General features: G+C 39.1%; 2 protein-coding genes across 2 annotated transcripts; both read right to left on the reverse strand.

Annotated features, from left to right (window-relative positions):
- Nucleotides 1–2,147: 2,147 nt before the first annotated feature.
- Nucleotides 2,148–5,496, reverse strand: LOC124635356 (protein cueball-like). The gene is made up of 4 exons (XM_047171236.1): nucleotides 5,433–5,496; nucleotides 3,676–4,060; nucleotides 2,583–3,239; nucleotides 2,148–2,504 (listed from the first exon to the last, which is right to left on the reverse strand). The coding sequence occupies exons 1-4, from the start codon at nucleotides 5,494–5,496 to the stop codon at nucleotides 2,231–2,233; spliced, it is 1,380 nt and encodes a 459-aa protein (XP_047027192.1). The 3' UTR covers nucleotides 2,148–2,230.
- Nucleotides 5,497–8,658: 3,162 nt separating this feature from the next.
- LOC124635075 (protein cueball-like) lies at nucleotides 8,659–17,811 on the reverse strand. Its single transcript, XM_047170864.1, has 2 exons — nucleotides 17,399–17,811; nucleotides 8,659–9,134 (listed from the first exon to the last, which is right to left on the reverse strand). The coding sequence occupies exons 1-2, from the start codon at nucleotides 17,614–17,616 to the stop codon at nucleotides 8,813–8,815; spliced, it is 540 nt and encodes a 179-aa protein (XP_047026820.1). The 5' UTR covers nucleotides 17,617–17,811; the 3' UTR covers nucleotides 8,659–8,812.
- Nucleotides 17,812–22,133: the final 4,322 nt, after the last annotated feature.

The raw sequence follows: 22,133 nt of genomic DNA on the forward strand, positions 1-22,133 counted from the left end.
CTGGAAATACAGAGAGGGCAACGTCAATATTAAGATAGAATCGATTTTTCTAAGTGAGGTTATACATAACGTACTACTAAAAAGTTCACTTTGAGCAAAGTTTTGTAAGCTGCTTTATTATTGATTATTGGTTCCTGATATTCTATTTTAAGATGGCAGAATGTTGAAAACGAATCGCTGCAAAACCGACTCCACGTAGTCTTGTTTGCCCTACCCCTAGAGTGCAATTCAAAACCGCGTAGGCGTGGAGGGGCGAGGCGGCCTGCGAGCTGAGGCGCAGGTAGTTTTAGCGCTCGCCGCCGCGGCTGAGGCTGGCCGGCCCAGCCGGCCAGCAAGCCGAAACTGCGGTGGTGAGCGTGAAAACCATCTGCGACGATAAGCTCGCATGGGACCGCCGGAGCCCCGCAGCGCCAGAGCCGTGACAGAAGCCATGCTGCATGCCTGCTTGCATGCTTCGGTTCAATCCCCTTCCCTCGCTCCGCTATCCCCCGCTTACTCCTTGGTATCTTAATTATACATTTGCGATTAATATTTAAGAAATGAATATATTTCCTAGGAAATTTGTATAATGTAATTTATTATACACATTTTGTATTCGAAACACTTCATTTAAGATAAAATGCCGCTCAGTATAAAAAATACATTTGCCAAATATTGAAAAAAATGCAGAACGTAACGTTGACACTCAAACAAATATAAAGTCGCTCAAATATTAAGAAACTGCTCATTTTGTATTTTAAGTAACTCAAATTGATGTTTGTAAGATACTATTCTGTTGATTTTCCGCCACTTACAGTCAGTCGCTCACTTAGTAATTATATAACTAAAATTAATTAATTTTGACACTTAAAATTGTAATTTACAGTCACTCGTTTAATTGCTATCCTTTGATTATACGCGTAAGATCCTGCCGCTCCCGCGCCGCCGCCGCTGCCGCCCCGCTGCCCGCAAAATTCGAGGCCGAGGCCTTAGGATCATCAGCTCAATATAACCTTTTTTATGTTTATCAAAGTTCTCAAGAAATGCATTATTTGCGAGGCGTTGTTATAAAGAAATAAATACATTATACGTCACAAATATTTAATTTACAACAATATTGTCCTTTACATCGTTCGATTTAAATGAATATTTTAGGAGATAAAGTAGTTTTAAAATAACTACACAGCAAAATAATGATCGAGTTCCTATTGCGCACAATGGAAAATTCTCTCGCCGTTGGGAAGCTACATTTTCCCCGTGTAACATCGGCTATATTTTACCCGGGTACGGGAAGTCGTTCCCATGGGACGCGAGTAAAACCGGGTAAAAGCGAAATACTACTCACTGATTAATTACGAAATCTCAGAAACTATAAACTCCTACAAACTTGAAGTGAGATCGGTTTTTTATAGAGTGAAGACATGCGTCAAGGAGGGACTTTTATTCAATTGTAGCCTCTACTCCTGTTCTTACTAATTAAATTTTTAGAGTACTGACCCCAGGACTGAACAGCCGCTGCAGACAGGGCAACCAGTGCCAACACAGAGCGCATTCTACTCATTCTGTGTCGACAACCAGACAACACTAGTTTCAAAACGTACGAGTGTGAACGCGGCCGCACCCGGTGACTACTCTCAGTAAATTGAAATAACTGGTGATCAACAAGGAAATTCACTTGTTTTTCAGGACCTGTGTTTAAAACTTCGGTTACTCAGACTTCCATAAATAAGATAATATAAAACACCATAAATGGATTAGAAGGCTCATGTTTACTAAGCCTCTTCTACAAAAGTATAAACCGCAACTCTGGATATCTCGAAGCTATTTATACATAGTTCAACTTAATATATTTTAAGAATGTGTGACATAAACATAGCATCATATTTATACGTACATACTACAAAAGACAGACTTTAGGAAGTTCAAAAAGAAACAGTTCACAATAGATCAGAAAAATTGTTCTTTTGTTTGTTTGAGAAGACACTAATGGACAAGATTTAATAAAGATAAAGAATTGACATGTTATTGACATTGTTAGTATTCGCAGTCACCGTCGTTTACGGTGTTGCTGGTCTGGTTGTACCTAATAAGTTCGATTTCAAATAGACCGGACAATCCGCTAGTTAGGAAGCGCTCCTAGGATGAGACCATATGATCAATAAATCCAGTTTTGTGGCAATTATTACAAGCAGTTTTTATTGAGTAAGAGAAAGATTACACAAAATAAGGCACTTGCATACTGATCGAAATCTTATTCAGATTCTACTTCAAAATTTACAATGAATTTGCCATTCACTTTTCGCCGATTAAACAACAAATCGACCAAAGTATAGTTTTTATCTCCTGAACTGAACGTAGGGCTAACTGTGTCGTTTCCGATAGCTTCACATCTGGAACCACGGTAATTTCCACTGCATTGGCAGAGTGGTTCATTCTCTTCAGTAAAGTAACAAACACCGTTGTTGAGACAGTAATTGAAGCACATGTTGATGTCGCACCTCGCTCCAGAATAACCAGACTCACATCTGAAACAAAAACCGTGTTAAAGAGAGAGAAAGATCATCGAAAACCACCAGTGGCAGGAGCTTCAAAATATACTTTACCCGCAAGAGGGTTCCCCCTCATCACTGACACTGCAGGTCCCTTGGATGCAATAGTTCTGACAGACTGACACATCGCATCTCTCGCCGATGTAGCCAGGTGCGCATGTGCAAGATGTGGCATTAGCCTTCTCACCATGAACACAAATGAGGCTCTCGAGCTCCGAAATAATACGACGAGAGGTTTCGTTCTCTGAATTATCTTGTAGCAAACTAGTTAAAGCTTTACAATTCTGTATTCCCTTAGTTTGTTCTTCAAGTGTATATTTTGCAACAATACTAGACGGAATTTCAGAGTACGAACTACCGATCTGCTTTAATGTTTCTTCAATTCCAAGTTTTGAATATTTCCAATCGGCTTTCTGTTCATTTTCGATTAAGTATACAAAATCTTTTGACACAGTTAATGCTCTAGGTAGTATGGTTCCTTGCAATAACCAACTTTCATTGTTTCCTTCTAAATCTGAATACTTTACTCTGTACGTGTACGTGTCGTCGTGTCTGATATCAATCCAGAACATTTTGTTTATTTGAGGATCGATGACAAGGCGATGAGGTTCTTGGATGTCCTGGTCTATCAATACTGCTCTGTCGGAGCCATCAAATCTTACTTTTTCTATTGCGGGCTTTATAGAGCTTGTACTAGTCCAGTAAACAAACCTGCAAGTTTAAAACAACATTTAATTATTTTATAAGATAGATTCAGTTCACAGTGGAAAGAGATTGGTGGTTATTAACTGCGATGATCTATTTACCAAAAAAATAAAAAGTCGTGTTGGCCTCGTGGGTAAAGAACCAACCTCTCAAGTAAGAGGGCGTGGGTTCAATTCCAGGTCAGGCAAGTACCAACGCAACTTTTCTAAATTTGTATGTACTTTTTATGTATATCTTGGACACTAATGTCTGTGTTTAGATGGCGCATTAAACTGTAGGTCCCGGTTGGCATTAAATATCCTTGGGTGTCGTTACGAGTGGTCAGAAGCCAGTAAGTCTGACATCAGTGGTAAGTCTGACATCACTGGTACTCAGCTGCATCTGTTTAGACTGGAATCGTAGCTGGTAAAAGGCTCGGAATATGGATGATGGATTTACTTACCCTGAACAGATATCGACAGCGATAGCCCTCGGATTCTCTTCATCCAACCGGAGTACAATCCTTTCGTTTAAGTTGTTTTCATGTGAAGGCTTGAGGGTCATCGAGTGTATACTTTTATCCTCAATCCAAAATAATAATTCTTTTACTGGATCGATAGCGAAACTAATTATCTCTTTCCTCGTTAGTATGGCCTGAAAGTCGTTGGATGTGAAGTTAAATCTGTATACGGAAGAGTTGTTAGTCTGTTGGTCGACGATCAGGAGCGTGTCGTGGAGTGCGTCGTAGGCTAACGCCGTGAGGTTCTTAAACTGGTGGCTAGTGATGCTGTGTGTTATCGTATCGTTTTTAAAAAAATCGATTCGTTTTTCTAACGCCAGCGCATAGTCTGAAACAGAAACACATATTTAGTGTTACACACGTAATGTTTATTATTCAATGTATTTGCTACTGTAAAAGCTCGAACTACGGTAAATCTTAAGATTTCCCAGTAAACCTTAGAATTTACATTAGAGAAACGGATTATGTTGAAAAAAATCATGTCATAACTCGTTCAGAACATCAATTTGTTAAATACCAAATAATAATAAAAAACTATACAAAATCAGTTTGATTACCTAACGTAATACAAGCGACTAAGCGTTAGCGTTGCGTTTGTTTTCTACTTTGTAATTAAAATAATGTAAAGGGTAACCATTTTACATAACTTTTTGATGTTTACTTAAAAGAAATGAAGAAGAATTGATTAATCTGTTGTTAAATTATTGATTAAATTGTTTTATTCCTAAAATGGACATTCACTAGTCCACACTGATACAACCTAGCATGTACTGAATTTGCAAGGTAAAAGAACGAAAAAATCGTACATTTCTTCTTAGGTTTTACTGGAAAATCTTAGGATTTACCGTAGTTCGAGCTTTTACATTCACATATTTATTAGCTTGTAATCCCCATCTTATCTTCAATTTATAAGTTATGATAACCTTAGTTAAGACTATGATAAGTTTTAAATAATCGTTTAAAGATTGGTAAATAAAGCCGGTTGTGTGTCGTCCCGGCAGTTCGAACATTCATTTCCAAATCATTGTAATCATTTTCGATTCCAAATCGAGGTACCTATATACTTTCCAGCAAAAAAAAATTGATATCGATTATAGATAGATAGATAGATCATTTTATTTGTCATAACATGAGTACCATGCAGATGGTACAAAAAAACGTGGTAAAGCACAGACATGTTTGGCCTTTCGGCGTACAAGATAAAGATGAGTTTAGATTACAATGTCAAATGTCACTATAGTTCGGCCATTCAGAGAATGCGTTCCTGACACGTCGCGATTGAACTGACGACGTAATAACATTCATTGATTATTGATATAATAATGTTGTTTTAATGCTCCTCAATTGTTAAAACGGTAAACAACCAGCAAAAATATTTTTATCGTAACTGCAACGCCATTGCAAAGTTACGTCGTCAGTTCAATCGCGACGTGTCAGGAACGCATTCTCTGAATGGCCGAACTATAATTAAATTATCACAATTCTATTGTTCATATTGTCCAATTACTATAATTTATTTTACTGTTCCTATTTTCTTAAAATAACCGTACCCACAACTGACACAAATTGAACGAAAGGCTTAAACGCTGTCTTATCTGTATGAGAAGAGGCCTGTACCCAAAAGTGAGCTGTCTAATATATAATGCCCAATGATAAACATAATGAAATTCATAGGTTCATAAATACTGCTCTGTACTCACCCCAGGAGTGGACTATCTGTACAGACAGCACCACCAGCGCCCACACACTCAGCAGTTTGTACATTGTAACTCAGACACGGAGTGCACAACTAAACGCAACTTCAGATTACAATACTCTGAGGAAATTGCAGATGTGTCCGACTACTGCGACTGCTTTCGAATTAATGAAGTTATAATGCTTTCTGATAACGAATGAAACATGCGTTAGAACTAGAAAAACTTGAACTTTGTTCTTCTCTAATGATATATTAGATATTCGGATTTCCCCTGCTGATGCTATTTATTGAAGGAAGGCGATACGAGCGTTATCGGATTTGAACTCTGGGCACCTTTGAATAATGCTACTTATTACTTCTTTACACGTGTACTAAAACGACCACATTTTAAATAAAACAAAGAATGCATGCAATGCAGTAAAACAGTTTATTATAAAGTGGCTTTTCAGTTCGCACCGCTGACTTCAAGACATTAAAAAAATATTATGAAAAACTACTAAACACAAACAGCCGCCACACGCCATGCAATTCCTCGCCCCTCTCTCCCTTACTAGAACTGTTAGAGCCTACCTAAAATTCTCTACCTCAGTAAACCTGTTAGAGCCGACGGTTACGCCTTAAGCCTTCTTCGTCCGAGTCCATTATGATACTGCATGGAAAGGTTAAAAAAAATTGCGACCACCCTTTTGTGGCCGCTTCTTGCATTTTATAGTCCCCAGGCCGGCGAACAAATTTCTTTGTGATACATACAAGACTTTGTGAGTGCCTTCCTTACGATGAGTCCGACAAACTTTTCTAATGAGCAAAGTTTGACGCTGCTGCGTTTTTGAATGCTTGACTCCTGGAATTGTCGATATGACGTCACTGTGGCTCTTCGTACACACAAGTTTGATTTTTTGAAATATGTTTAATAAAGTTACTTTCAATATTGTGGTAAGCTTATCCGACAAAGATCATGCTGCATATGGAGTGTCCACCGTCCGGAAAGTGTAGATAAGTGTATTTTAAAGATTTAGTATAAAGTACTGACAATTGGTGTGAAGTATGTTAAAAGGAAATGTTGCATTTAGAAAGTCGATTCGAATGATTTATGAATATTACTACAGGAGGGATTTATTAACTTGAAAACACCTATCGATAAAATAATCTTATATAACCTCACGTTTGGGCCCCACGTTTTTATTTTAGTCTAATATGACCGGGACCACCTACGTAGGTTGATAGGTAATTAACTATTTATTTATTTTCTAGTTTTCAGTGCACATGAAATAAAACCGTTTAACTTAAAAGTTTTTTTTTCCGATTTTTTATTTTCTGGTTTTTAGTATTTAATGAAAATGCCAAGGTACCGAATATTCCTCATTCTATTTAATTCATTTAGTGCATCATTATTACATGGTTTCTTTCCTGATAATTTATTGCAATCTAATTCCTCAATACATAGCCCTTCCAGAGACTTGACAACCCATGTTGATGGGATTGATAAAACCTAAGTTATCCGCCATTTTGAAGAGACCGCCATCTTGGATTTTAATTTTATACAGTACATTGTATTCTACTGTTTGAGCACTTTCATTTGAAACCCATATTGATGGCATTGATAAAACCAACGTTATCCGCCATTTTGTAGCGGCCGCCATTTTGGATTTATAATGATAATGAATAAAAATAATTGTATTGTCACCAAAATCCAAAGTGTTTACAAAATTTCAGATTAATCGAAGAGGTTGACATTTGAATTACTGAAGACCCAAGAATAAATAATAATAAAACAAACGGGGTGAGCTAAAACCGTTTAAAAACATTGCCGATCTTCATTGATCGATGAAATTACGAACTTCCTAATGTTCCGTTGGAGGGAATTTTCCGGTACTTATTGCATGCGCTTAATCCTTTATTCAATTTAAGCCTTATTATTATCTACTCCTGTTCTCACTAATTAAGTTTTTTTTTATCGATTAACAGGGAACTTACCAAAGGACTGAACAGCCGTTGCAGATAGGGCAACCAGTGCCAACACAGAGCGCATTCTACTCATTCTGTGTCGACAACCAGACAACACTAGTTTCAAAACGTGCGAGTGTGAACGCGGCCGCACCCGGTGACTACTCTCAGTAAATTGAAATAACTGGTGATCAACAAGGAAATTCACTTGTTTTTCAGGTCCTGTGTTTAAAACTTCGGTTACTCAGACGTCCATAAATAAGATAATATAACACCATAAATGGATTAGCAGGCTCATGTTTACTAAGCCTCTTCTACAAAAATATAAACCGCAACTCTGGATATCTCGAAGCTATTTATACATAGTTCAACTTAATATATTTTAAGAATGTGTGACATCGCATCATATTTATATGTAGGTACCGTAGGTACATACTACAAAAGATAGACTTTCGGTTCAAAAAGAAACAGTTCACAATAGATCAGAAAAATTGCTCTTTTGTTTTAAAAGACACTAATGAACAAGATTTAATAAAGAATTGACATGTTATTGTTATTATCCGCAGTCACCGTCGTTTACGGTGTTGCTGGTCTGGCTGTACCTAAGAATTAGAGGTCGCTAACAGTAAGTTCGGTTTCAAAAAGACCGGACAATCCGCTAGTTAGGAAGCGCTCGTAGGTTGAGACTTGAGACCATATCGATCGATAAATGCAGTTTTGTGGCAATTACAAGCTGTTTTTATTGAGTAAGACAAAGATTACACAAAATAAGGCACTTGCATACCGATTGAAATCTTATTCAGATTCTACTTCAAAATTTACAATGAATTTGCCATTCACTTTTCGCCGATTAAACAACAAATCGACCAAAGTATAGTTTTTATCCCCTGAACTGAACGTAGGGCTAACTGTGTCATTTTTGATAGCTTCACATCTGGAACCACGGTAATTTAAACTGCATTGGCAGAGTGGTTCATTCTCTTCAGTAAAGTAACAAACACCGTTGTTCAGACAGTAATTGAAGCACATTTTGATGTCGCACCTCGCTCCAGAATAACCAGAATCACATCTGAAACAAAAACCGTGTTAAAGAGAGAGAAGGATCATCGATAACCACCAGTGGCAGGAGCTTCAAAATATACTTTACCCGCAAGAGGGTTCCCCCTCATCACTGACACTACAGGTGCCGTGGTTGCAATAGTTCTGGCAGACTGACACATCGCATCTCTCGCCGATGTAGCCAGGCGCGCATATGCAAGATGTGGCATTAGCCTTCTCACCATGAACACAAATAATTTTTTCGTTTAGTAATGCAGTCATCACATCTTTACATTTCTCTTTTCCATGAATTTGTTCTTCAGTCGTATACCTGGCAACAATGCCGGAGGGCGCCTCAGTAAAATGTAAAATATTTTTCAATGATTCCGTTATTTGAAATTTTTAATGTTTCCAAACAGCGTGTGTGCCCTCGTCTATAAGGTAAATTAAATCTCTCGAAACGGTTAATGCATTTGGTTTAAAATCAGTTCCAGAATCACCAGATATTAACTCCGTCTTACTTCCATCCAATTCCGTACTGAATATTCTATATTTCTTGTTGCGTGTATTATCAGCCCAGAACATTTTCAACGTCTGTTGGTCGATGGCCAAGCTAACCGAATCGTTAATACTTTCGTCAATTAGAACCTCCTTCTCAGTACCATCAAATCGAACTCTCTCTATTGTGGGCTTCGTAGAGTTTGTCTTCGTCCAGTAGACATACCTGAAACGGTTACAGATTTATAAAAGTATTTGATTTCTCACCGGGAATAAGAAGCGTTGTGGAAAATATATTTTTGAATGTTTTTCATGAGAAAGTACATAACTAAGGCAATTTACGTAAGCTTTGCTATTTCACAACCTATGGTACGGTAATTTATGAAGAAATGACACCTTTCGTTACATAGTACCTGGGTGAATTTCCCGGGACCAAAAATTGCGTGGCATCGATGAAATCGGTACTAAAAATCATTGTTATAATATTCTAATATTTTTTTCTAAGTAGGTGAAATAGTAATCTATGTGTAGCACTAAATATTTTGTTAATAGGATTAATTGGTTCTCCAAAAAAAAAAAGTTAAACCTCAAAATCTTTCATTGCCGTGTTTGTCCACACGTCACCTTGATGTGTACTAGACCTTATTGATAAAAATGTATTAGTTATTTATATTAAAACCTACTTTTATTTGATTCGTGAATAGTTAAAGTATTGTTACGGACTACATTTGTTCAAATATTTAAACAATCCCAGGCAAGATTTTTTAAAGGAGAAAGGGGCCTGAAGATACACTTAGGCAAAGTCCACAAGATGCAGAGTGTATCTCAGTGCCCCTTGACCCCTCAAGTTACTACACCTCCAACAAACTATCTCCTCTGGAACTCACTTTCAAAACTAAAAAGTAACACCCCCATACTCAAAAGAGTGCCCAGGGGTGCAAGGCGGACTGTTGCGTCAAGTCTGGCCCAATTCGTCCGCCTCGCAACCCTGGAAAATTCAGAAAGCGCCTGGGAACAGTTGCTTACCCTTCCCTACCGCATCCTACATGTTGACAAAACTCAGATAAATAAAAAATCATTAACCAAGCAAATTAAACTAAATTGCAGCCTTTCGACCTCCATTTTCGTCCCAGACACTTCAGTAAATTCCAAATTCACCTCCAAGGACTTGTGTCAACATGTAGAGAATAAATTAAGCGAGGGTGACATAAGGGGTGCTGCTAGGATCCTTTTCAGCAGCGATGTGGTGGCGCCGTACTCTCCAGAAACACTTGCCGCTCTGGAGAGTAAACACCCGGCTCCCTCGGATGACCTCACTTTCCCCGACCCTCCAGATCTAAATTCCAACCACCTCACCGTTACAGCCCAACAAGTAGCTGGAGCCATAGCTTCTTTCAGGACCGGCTCTGCCGGCGGCCTCGACGGCCTGAGCCCTCAACATCTGAAGGATCTTGTAGGTTCGGGCGCTGGGGAAGCTGTTGAGTCGCTTCTGAGGGAACTTACGGCTCTAGTTAATCTTATGCTCTCCGGCGGTGTGAACAATGCCGTCGTGGACGTGCTTTACGGAGCGAACTTATGTGCGCTCCGTAAAAAGGACGGCGGCATTCGTCCCATTGCCGTAGGGTGTACATACAGGCGTATGGCAGCCAAAATGTGTTGCAAGCACTATCATGACATGCTTGCTAACAAATTTCAGCCCCTGCAACTCGGATTTGGTTCGAAAGGGGGCTGTGAGGCTGCTATACATGCTTTCTCCACATTTTTAGACTCAAAAAAAGGTGAGGTCATCCTTAAGGTTGACATAAAGAACGCTTTTAATTCTGTTAACAGGGACACCTTGTTGGCCGAGGCTAAAAAATAATTACCCGAAATTTATAGTTACCTTTGGCAATGTTACAGGCACCCTTCTAAATTACTATACAAGGACCATGTTTTGGAATCTGCAGTTGGATGCCAACAGGGTGACCCCCTTGGGCCGGTCATTTTCAGCTTGGCTATTCACCCCATAATAGAGAAACTAAATTCAAAATTTAACGCTTGGTATTTGGATGACGGGACCCTAGGAGGAGATAGAGAAACTGTTTACCAAGACCTCATATTCCTAAAAGAAAAATTTCATTCGATTGGACTGGATCTAAATTTATCAAAATGTGAAATTTTTGTTCCTGACATCCCGGACAGACAGACAGTCATATCAAAATTTAATGTCATAGCACCTCAAATTAAAATTCTGGACGAAACATCATTGCACCTCCTAGGTTCACCTATTTTGGAAGAAAGTTTCACAACATTCATAGATAACAAAATTTCAAATTTTAATGACATTTCGGATAGACTTTTTAAAATTAATCTTCATTCGGCTTTTACCTTAGTAAAATACTGTTGTTTTGGCCCAAAATTTATATACAACCTTCGCTCCTCTCCCTTATGGAAGCAGCCACATCTTTTAGACAGAATTGACCAAATTATCCGTTCTACTTTTACATCTGTTTTTAATTTGGCCTTGGACGACCGAGCGTGGCTTCAAGCCACCCTTCCGATCAGATTCGGTGGCCTCGGTGTCCGCAAAATTTCCAGTTTAAGTCTACCGGCGTTCCTATCCTCGGTCTGCGGCACTAAGGAGTTGACCAGAAAAAATTTAGCCCCTTCACTGGTCGATTCTGAGGTGCCGTGTCTCACTGATGGCATGAACGCCTGGAAAGTGGCTTGCCCAAACACAGCCTTCCCTGACAACCCGGCTTCCCAGAGACAGTGGGACGAGCCGCTCTGCAGATTGACGAGAAATAAACTAATTGAAACATCTGTCAATACTGCTGAGCGTGCCCGCCTACTGGCTGTGAGAGAGTGGGAGTCAGGGTTATGGCTTCACGCACTGCCGTCACCCAGCGTTGGGACCATGCTGGGTGACACTACATTCCGGCTGAAATGAAATTCCGGCCGGTTATGAAATAAAAACGTATCAATTTGATGATGCGTTTGTTAGTTATGTTAAGCAATATTCTAAATTATTCAAAAAGGTTTGTAATATGGCAAAATCTAAATTCATAAGCGACACTATTAAAAAGTCTAATAATAAAGTTAAAACTACATGGAAAATAATAAATAACGAAACTGGTAAATCGGTCAGTCATGAAAAGAAGTTTGAAATCCTAGTCGATAACAAACTTGTTAGTCATGCGGACGACGTAGCAAAAGCCTTTAACGAGTTCTTTGCCGATATACCCATAGCTACAACTCGCTCCTTAAATTCTTCTTCGACTGATGCTGAGAAGCTTTTGCGTAGTAGTGTACCCAAGTGTGACTTCTTATTCAAGTTTAAGCATGTAACGCCGCATGACGTCATCAATGTCTTCAAAACTCTTAAGTCAAAAAACACCGGTGATTACTGGGGTATTTCCACTAAACTTTTAAGTAATATCATTGACATTGTTGCTCCCTATCTAGCTGTTACATTCAATAAATGCGTTGATGCGGGTGTATTTCCCGACCTCATGAAACAAAGTAAAGTCGTTCCCTTGTTTAAATCAGGAACCAAGTCGGATATTGGTAACTTTAGACCAATTTCAATTCTACCTGCGTTTAGTAAAATATTTGAAAAGTTAATACTCAAGCAGTTGCTCAGTTATTTTAATGTAAATTGCCTCCTCCATAGCGAACAATATGGCTTTACTAGAGGTCGTTCGACTACTGATGCTGGTGTTGCTCTTTTAAAACATATTTTTAATGCATGGGAAAACTCTCAAAACGCAATTGGAGTCTTTTGCGACCTCTCCAAAGCATTTGATTGCGTTCAACATGACACACTTTTACGCAAGTTACGTTATTACGGCGTTCAAAACGGAGCTTTAAACGTCATAGAATCATATTTAAATCATAGATTGCAATGCGTAGACATAAACGGTGTCAAATCTTCAGGCCTACCAGTTCAATTAGGCGTGCCGCAGGGTTCTATTCTAGGTCCTTTCTTATTCTTAGTGTATATAAATGATTTACCATTCCATTTGAAAAATATATGTGATGTAGTATTATTTGCAGATGATACATCTCTCATTTTCAAAGTTGATAGGAATAGACAGCAATTTGATGACGTGAACAATGCACTCTCCTTAGTTACGCACTGGTTTACAGCAAATAATTTAGTTCTTAATGCTAAAAAAACCAAATGTGTTAAGTTCACCTTGCCTAATGTAAAACACTTAGGACCTAAGATTATCCTAAATAATGAAGTTCTTGAAACTGTGAAGTCAACAGTGTTTCTGGGAATAACAGTTGATGCAAAGCTACAGTGGGGCTCACATATATCTAGCCTCGCGGGTAGACTTAGTTCTGCTGCCTACGCCGTCAGAAAAGTAAGACAATTCACTGACGTAGACACAGCTCGACTAGTCTATTTTAGTTATTTTCATTGCGTTATGTCCTACGGTATTCTACTGTGGGGCAAAGCTGCAGATATAGAAAACATTTTCGTATTACAGAAACGAGCTGTTCGTGCAATATATAAGTTAGGTAGCAAGCATTCCTTAAGGGAACTTTTTAAAGAAATAGGTATCCTTACTGTGGCATCGCAATTCATCCTTGCTAACATATTATACATTAGGCAGAATATTCATCACTACACCAAGAAAAGTGATGTCCACAGTATCAACACTAGGAACAAGCATAAACTGTGCGTACCCATTCACAGGCTTCACAAGGTGCATGGAACATTTATGGGGCTTGGTATTCGATTTTATAATAAACTTCCTCAGTCGTTTTTAGAATTGCCTTTTGATAAATTTAAAGTGCAGATCAAATCTATCCTGTCGAAGAAAGCTTATTATACAGTTAATGACTACATAAACGATAAAAATAGTTGGTCCTCATGTTAAACACTGGACAGCTTCAAAAGTTATCATTATGAGTTGATGTGATTTATATTATTTTATACGTGACATTTTTTTATTTTATGTATACTGACTAATTACCATCATCGTTCTGTTTTTACGATGAGTTGTTCCTTAATTTTGTAAATGGTCTACTAGCGACTGCGAATCTATTAGTATTAACTGTTTTCTTGTAGTGTAGCTGCAAGTCGTCATGCTCCCTTTGACGGTATTGCTTGCGGTAGCGTCGGTGGTCGGGTTGCCTCCCTCCCTCAAAAATGTGCGAGGGGGGCGATGGCTGATCCTCGCGTTATGCTCGTGAACGGGTGCTGCTTGTGGTACCAGGTCGTCTTGCTGACTACATATTTGTACACCCGTAATATACCTAATGTATATGATTTTGGTTTGAACGGTAGTCCTAGTTCACCGTTTTCATTGTTTATGTTGTTATTTTATTTTTTCATAAAAACTCTTTGACATGTCGGTGGGTGCACCCTAAACTATATCTATCTTCACTGAATGGAGGCTTTATATTTTTTTTATATTTTTCACTCTTTTTTTAATAGATTTATTTTGTAACTGCTTGAGTAATAGGTATGGGTAAGGTGTGTACTAGCCAACATGATTAACTATTTGAATTGATTTTATATACAAATTTATGTACACAATGTTGTATAGTGATATTTAAATATTTGTATACGGTTCTTCAAACCATACAGACAGAATTGTGTTGCTGGGGAGTTTGTTCCACCACTTCTTCTTCCCAGCAAAAACACATAGGAAGTGGTGAAGGGCGGGCGTTTTGGGGGCTGTCTTTTGTATTGACGTTCGAAAAGTGCTGATTTTCAGCCTACTTTGAATAAATGACTTTTGATTTTGATTTTGATTTTGATTTTTGTCTCGCTACATGCCTACGCCTCGGCGCTCCCACTGCGGCTCCGCATCGCTGCCAGTGCGGTGAATCTGTGGACCGCCTTGGGCACCATGGTCTTTCCTGTAGCAAAAGTGCTGGTCGCATGGCACGACACGCCAGCATAAATGACATTATCCGTCGTGCTCTTGTCACCGCCGGAGTGCCAGCCATCTTAGAACCCAGAGGCTTGGCGCGCGACGATGACAAGAGACCAGACGGGATGTCTAAAATGCCTTGGAAGATGGGAAGGTCTTTGGTGTGGGACGCAACCTGCGTCGACACCCTTGCACCTTCCCACCTTCCCAGTACGGCGAGCTGTGTCGGTGCAGCTGCTGCAGCCGCGGAAAACCTCAAGCGGCACAAATATGTAAACCTCACCGGAAATTGCATTTTTGAGCCGTTTGGGGTTGAAACCCTGGGACCATGGGGCCCAAGTGCCCACAGACTCTTTCGAGAAATTAGTAAGCGATTAGTGGAGTCCACTCGTGACCAAAGGGCTGGCCTATACTTCGGTCAAAGGATATGCATTGCCATCCAGCGTGGCAATGCAGCCAGCCTTTTGGGCACGATCCCAGCTGACAGCGATGCGGATGAATATTTTGATACTTAGTTTCCCTATAATAAGATCATTTTGTAAAACTATTGAATAAAATATAAATTTTAAACAATACAACAAATGGTAAATAAAAAATAGTTTGTCCCAGAACTACCATTCATCGCCATGTCCTAAACATATTTGAGAATATTGCTTTTTCTAACGGTTTGCGTCCCTCCCGCTATGCGCTAAATGTTGCATATTAGTGGACGTCAAGTGTTCGACGTGGAATGACGTGTGTACGTGCCTGCGTTTTCGCGCCATAAATGCAAGTATGCAATTTTTTTATCACTGGACATTTTTTCTTTCATCGCCGTGGATAGGTCTTACTTCTGTTAATTGGTCATTCGGTACAATGCCATCTATCTTATGTTTATTTGTGACGTGTTAATTACTGTGAATTATTAACAGATTTTTAGTTTTTTGATGTTTTTGCCTTGATATTCATTGCCGTGGTCTCATTGCCGTGGTTTCCGTGGTCAAAATTTGCTATGGAAATGAAAAAAAATACACAGCAATGAAAAAACTTTCATTGCCATGCCTTGTAAAACAATTTCGTTTCATTGCCGTGGCCGCATGTTTCATTACCGTGACTTATGTTTTCATCGCCACGGCATGATTAAGAAAAAAAACAATTTGTACTATAGTACAAACTTTCAAACTTTTTGTAGTTGACTATATATAGTCCCATTAAATATACCATTAAATGGGTGACAAAGTATATGGTCATCATCAAATTGGAAACAGTCCATCTAGGTCACCATTCAATTGGGACGATCTTATGTGATTACTTTCCTCGTACGGCTCGTACGGTTTTGAATGAGTGAAAAGCATTGATGAGGTACCCTAATGCCGATCTTTTACCTTGGAACAATGCATTCTGTATCAGTTTTAAGTGAAGTCGAACCAAGCAAGATGAGTGCTCATTATCTGAAGGTACAGCAATATTTGAGATTTGCTTGATTTCACATGGACTGATTGGCGGGATGTCTGCCAAATGGACGGATCATCTCTAGTGTAGATATAATACAGGGCCGGAACAGCGGCTACAAAACCTGAAGTTAAACTTGCCGGCCTGATATCACTGCTACGAATTTGTCTTGTTGAGCCTGAAGCAGATGCTGGTATGTTACCGTCTGCAAAGGGACGGATTTTTATTTATGTTTATTTCACAAGGGAAGGGATGTAGTGTCCCGCAGTATCACCGATATCTGTCGTCTCCTTAAATGGAAAGGGAAATGAAATGGAAACGGAACAAAGTAAATCAGTTTGATGGCAGTGTGATCGGTGGACTGATCTGATAGCGTGGTTTTGTTGTGCTGCAGGTGTTTGATAGATCTTTAAGAAATTACCAAAATATTTATGAGTTTGATTGTTGAACTTTTTGAAACAAGGTTAAAATCAAAACAACAAGGGAGAGATGTAGTGTATGCAGGTACATGTGCATCATTGTATAGGTTATGTCATTATTATGACGCCTCGTGCGCATACGTCACTCGGTTATAAATACCGGATCGAGCGGTGGGGAGTCAGTCGTTGTCAGACTGTCGACCTGTGTGGTGGTGCGTTGGCGAGTCGATTAACATAATAAAATGAGCGTACAATACATTGGCAATAATTGGCTGTTGACTATATATAGTCAACTACAAAAAGTTTGATGAAAGTATATATAGTCAACTACAAAAAGATATTTCCACGTTCACCTCACAAAATGATAAACTTACACACACACCACTTCAGGTTCAGGTTCACTTAGGTTGTTTTACTAGAGGAGTATTTAAGAAAAGAAAGAGAAAGATATGTCAAAACGATGGCTGCAGGAATAGTTTTCATTGCCATGGACGCATGTTTCATTGCCGTGCATGCAAGTTTCACCGCCGTGGCATGAAAATTTTAGTCTTGTATATCTCGTTAGTTTTTTAAGCTATCTACTAGATATTAAGTAAGAATACATATCTTATCAAAAACTTTAGTAAACACTATTTTTTCTTGTTCTAAAGTTGAAGTATAAAAAATCCACGGAAATGAAGATTTTATTGGACCTGTTGAAATTCACCCACCTAATAATCAAAAGAATGTTAGCTACAAAGTGATACTGTGGCATCTATTCAGCAACTTACCCTTTACAGATATCGACGGCTATCGCTCTGGGAATCTCATCCTCCATTTTGATCAAAAGATTTTTATTATAAGTCTCCTTATATCCCTGTTTGAATGAAATCCAGAATATGCTCCTCTCAGCGATGTCGGTCCAGTAAAGTACTGCTCTGATTGGATCGATTGTGAAACCTCCGATATCTTTCCCTGTTACCAAAACTTTGTGTTTCTGAGTCGACATTTCAAAACTACATATGGAGGCGTTGTCAGTATGTTTTTTTATAAATAATATTGTCTGATGTGCATCATCGTAAGCTAAAGCCGTGGCGTCTCTGAACAGATCACTTTCAACGATTATTTTGCCCTCTTTTGTATAGAACTCCAGTCGATTCTGCACAGCCACAGCCAGATCTGAAATGTAAAAGTTTCGGAAGGCACGATAAACACACATTGAACCAAAGGCTTAAACGCTGTCTTATCTGCATGAGATGAGACCTTTATCCAAAAATGAGCTGGCTAATTTATGGCTCAACTAGGCGTTCCTCGCGGTTCACCCGCGACCCAAGTGATTTTTTTCATTAAATAATAAAAAATCGGTAAAAAAACTTTTAAGTTAAACGGTTTTATCTTATGTGCACTGAAAACTAGAAAATAAAAAAATAGTTACTTACCTGTCAACCTACGTAGGTGGTCTTGGTCATATAAGACTAAAATAAAAACGTGGGGCCCATTAACTGTTGCTGTAGTACTTTCTTCTAGAGGTATAATAGGTGTGGATTGCATCGACTTACTATAATCGTAACTGGAGATTTTGACAATCAATAAATCAGCCGTAGCGGCTTCACCAGCGAACGCCGAGCTCATGATCTACCAAAGTATAAAGATATGCTTTGCCATAGGTAGGATTTCAGAGGGGCCCCACGTTTTTATTTTAGTCTAATATGACCAAGACCACCTACGTAGGTTGACAGGTAAGTAACTATTTTTTTATTTTCTAGTTTTCAGTGCACATAAGATAAAACCGTTTAACTTAAAAGTTTTTTTACCGATTTTTTATTTTCTAGTTTTTAGTATTTAATGAAAATGCCTACCGAATATTCCTCATTCTATCTAATTCATTTAGTGCATCATTATTACACGGTCTCTTACCTGATAATTTATTACAATCTAATTCCTCAATACATAGCCCTTCCAGGTACTTTTTTTTTTAACGACCCCAAAAATCATCACATGACCTCGCCTGCTGTGGGTCAGCAGCGGTGAGGGACTGCCAGACTCTTGACTAAGAACCGTTTTGTTCCGTCGTAGGCCTTTTATGTACCAGGGCCGCGGTAACTCTTTCAAACAATCTCGCAGCCCAGGCAGGCCTTGGCCCTGTTGGGCCCCGCTGGAGTTACTGACAGTTTTCTACTTGTGAAGCCCTTTCATTTGATACCCATATTGGTGGGATTGATAAAAAATTGTTATCAGCCATTTGGTAGCGGCGGCCATCTTAGATTTCAATTTTGCATAGTAAATTGTATTCTACTTGTTGAGACCCATCAACATGGGTATCAAATGAACCTAAGTTATCCGCCATTTTGTAGAGGCCGCCATCTTGGATTTTAATTTTATATAGTACATTGTATTCTACTGGTTGAGAACTTTCATTTGATACCCATATTGATGGGATTGATAAAACCTACGTTATCCGCCATTTTGTAGCGGCCGCCATCTTGGATTTCAATTTTTTATAGTATATTGTATTCTGCTTGTTGAGCCCTTTTATTTGATACCCATATTGATGGGATTGATAAAACCTACGTTATCCGCCATCTTAGATTTCAATTTTGCATAGTAAATTGTATTCTACTTGTTGAGACCTTTCATTTGATACCCATGTTGATGGGATTGATAAAACCTAAGTTATCCGCCATTTTGTAGAGGCCGCCATCTTGGATTTTAATTTTATATAGTACATTGTATTCTACTGGTTGAGAACTTTCATTTGATACCCATATTGATGGGATTGATAAAACGTACGTTATCCGCCATTTTGTAGCGGCCGCCATCTTGGATTTCAATTTTTTATAGTATATTGTATTCTGCTTGTTGAGCCCTTTCATTTGATACCCATATTGATGGGATTGATAAAATCTACGTTATCCGCCATTTTGTGCCGGCGGCCATATTGGATTTACAATGTTATTGATATTACTATATTGTATTGTCATCGGAATTAAAGGTGTATACAAAATTTCAGATTAATCGGTTGACAGGAAGAGGGTGAAATTTGAATTACTAAATTTGACCCAAGAATGAATAAAACAAACTGGGTGAGCTAAATAAAACCGTTTAAAAAGTATCTTATGTTCATTTTGGTGCCAACAACAATATTTATACAAAGTTTCATGATGATCTGTTAGGTAGTTTTTTCGTGAAAGCGTAGCAAACAAACGGACTTTCGCATTTATAATATTACTAACGTCCGCACGCGGCTTCGCCCGCATGGTGTGTTAACATAATAAAAAGAAGTAGTAGTAAGGTAAACGTACCAATAGTCGTCGGATTTCGGAAATCACTGACTTTGAAGCGCTACTGTGTGTTAAATATTCAATAGAAAATGAAAATTTTTGCATGACGTGATAGAGTATTTATTCGTTATTCTAAGTAACTAATGTTTTTTTAATCATTTTGATGGGTTTACATACTTATTAAGGCAAAAGTAAAAAAAGGGCGATTTGTACCAATAGTCGTCTGATTTGTACGGATACTCGTCAAATATTCCCAGTACTCGTCAACTTTTAATGCTAATGTAAACTCTCTGCTCTTGAACATAAAGTTCAAGTTATGTACATTTTTTTGTGGTTGAATTTGTTAAGCATACTTTGTGCCTTTGAAACATCAGGTAGATAGATAGAAAATCAAATCCCTATTTAGAATAGCAGGTCATAATCTGTTAGAAGATCAGGTATTCAATAAAACAGATACATAATTGCATTTTAATTTATATTCCTAACTATCAGACGCTTGGAATCACAAAATCAGTCTATAAAATATGTACCTATATGTTATATTTCTTAATCATAATAACCGTGCAGTCATGTGCATATGTGGCACGAGTAAAATTATTACTATTAAAATATTTAAATTGTAAAATAAAATAATCAGTTTTCACAAAAAATAAACGCCACATTCATTAATCATCATAACAGCCATAGGATGTCCACTGCTGAACATAGGCCTCCCCCTTGGATCTCCACAGATACCTGTTGGAGGCGACCTGCATCCAGCGTCTTCCGGCGACCTTTATAAGGTCGTCTGTCCACCTTGTTGGTGGACACTGCGTGCGCTTACTAGTCCATGGTCATCACTCCAGCACTTTTCGACCCCATCGGCCATCTGCTCTGCGAGAAATATGGCCTGCCCATTGCCACTTCAACTTGCTAATCCGGTGGGCAATATCGGTGACTTTAGTTCGTCTACGGATCTCCTCATTTCGGATTCGATCACGTAGAGAAACCCCGAGCATAGCCCTCTCCATAGCTCGTTGAGCGACTTTGAGCTTTGAGATGAGGCCGATAGTGAGAGACCACGGTTCGGTGCCGTAAGTCAGCACTGGTAACACACATTGATTGAAGACTTTCGTCTTGAGGCAGTGAGGTATGTCGAACGCAAAGATATTGCGTAGTTTCCCGAACGCTGCCCAGCCGAGTTGGATTCGGCGGTTGACCTCTTTCTCGAAGTTGGACCTACCTAATTGGACTACTTGTCCTAGTGTATATGAGTCAACAACTTCGATTACCGAGCTTCCAACAGAGAACGGGGTGGGCTCAACATGGACATTTGACATAATTTTCGTCTTGTTCATGTTCATTTTCAGGCTCACCCGTTGTGAAACTCGGTCGAGGCCATCGAGCATCATACTGAGTTCCTCCATCGACTTTGCCATGACTACAATGTCATCGGCAAACCAAAGGTAAATGATGTATTCGCCGTTGATATTGATGCCAAGTCCATCCCATTCCAGGAGCTTGAAGGCGTCGAGCCTTGGTTTCGCTGTATGGTCTCTTTAACACGATTTGTATTAAAGAGACGCAGATTGTGTCGCAAGGACTTAGATATTCGTCTATTGAGCTGCTTATATGACTTCGCGTCGCTGGAAGACTGCAACTGTAGCAAGCGTCCTTCAGTCATGAGGTTTAAGGTTTGGTCGGTCAGTTTTTGAGGTCTATCTTTACGGCAGGGTCTAAAAACTTAGACCCTACCGTGCGGACAGTTTCCACTAGCCCGTCGTTGATCTCGTCCACTGATGCTAGGTTCTCAAGGCAAGCCAAGCGATTAGAGAGCTCGAGTTGAAAGCTTTCTGAGTTTTGTATATGGGACCGAGTAGGTCGGAGCGTAGACTTCATCAGACTGGACCTTTCAAGTTTAACATTAATATTCAGCGAGGCTCTTACGATTCGGTGATTGCTACCGGTTTTTACCCTATTGATCACAGAGACGTCGCTGTATCCGTTTCTTGTCGGTCATGAAGAAGTGTATCTCGTTTCTCATGAAACCATCGGGACATAACCAGGTCCATTTCCTGTGAGGCGGCTTCTGGAAGAAAGAGTTCATCATGAAGAGTCCCTTTTTCTCCAGAAAGTCGGCCAGCCTCTGTCCCCTAAGGCTCCGTTGCCCATACCCAAATTGCCCCTCTCTCAACTCATCACCGCTTTTCTTTCCCAACTTAGCATTAAAGTCCCCCATAACAACAGTGAAGTGGGTTTTGGAACT

The sequence above is a fragment of the Helicoverpa zea genome, chromosome 12, assembly GCF_022581195.2.
Source record: "Helicoverpa zea isolate HzStark_Cry1AcR chromosome 12, ilHelZeax1.1, whole genome shotgun sequence".
In the NCBI taxonomy this organism is placed as follows: Eukaryota; Metazoa; Arthropoda; class Insecta; order Lepidoptera; family Noctuidae; genus Helicoverpa; species Helicoverpa zea.

Coding starts and splice junctions, on each gene's coding strand:
- LOC124635075 (XM_047170864.1), bottom strand. CDS start 17,616: ATGTCGACTCAGAAACACAAAGTTTTGGTAACAGGGAAAGATATCGGA. Junction 9,135..17,398: donor GCCGTCGATATCTGTAAAGG/GTAAGTTGCTGA, acceptor TAACCGTTTCAG/GTATGTCTACTGGACGAAGA.
- LOC124635356 (XM_047171236.1), bottom strand. CDS start 5,496: ATGTACAAACTGCTGAGTGTGTGGGCGCTGGTGGTGCTGTCTGTACAG. Junction 4,061..5,432: donor ACAGATAGTCCACTCCTGGG/GTGAGTACAGAG, acceptor TTTCTGTTTCAG/ACTATGCGCTGGCGTTAGAA. Junction 3,240..3,675: donor GCTGTCGATATCTGTTCAGG/GTAAGTAAATCC, acceptor TTAAACTTGCAG/GTTTGTTTACTGGACTAGTA.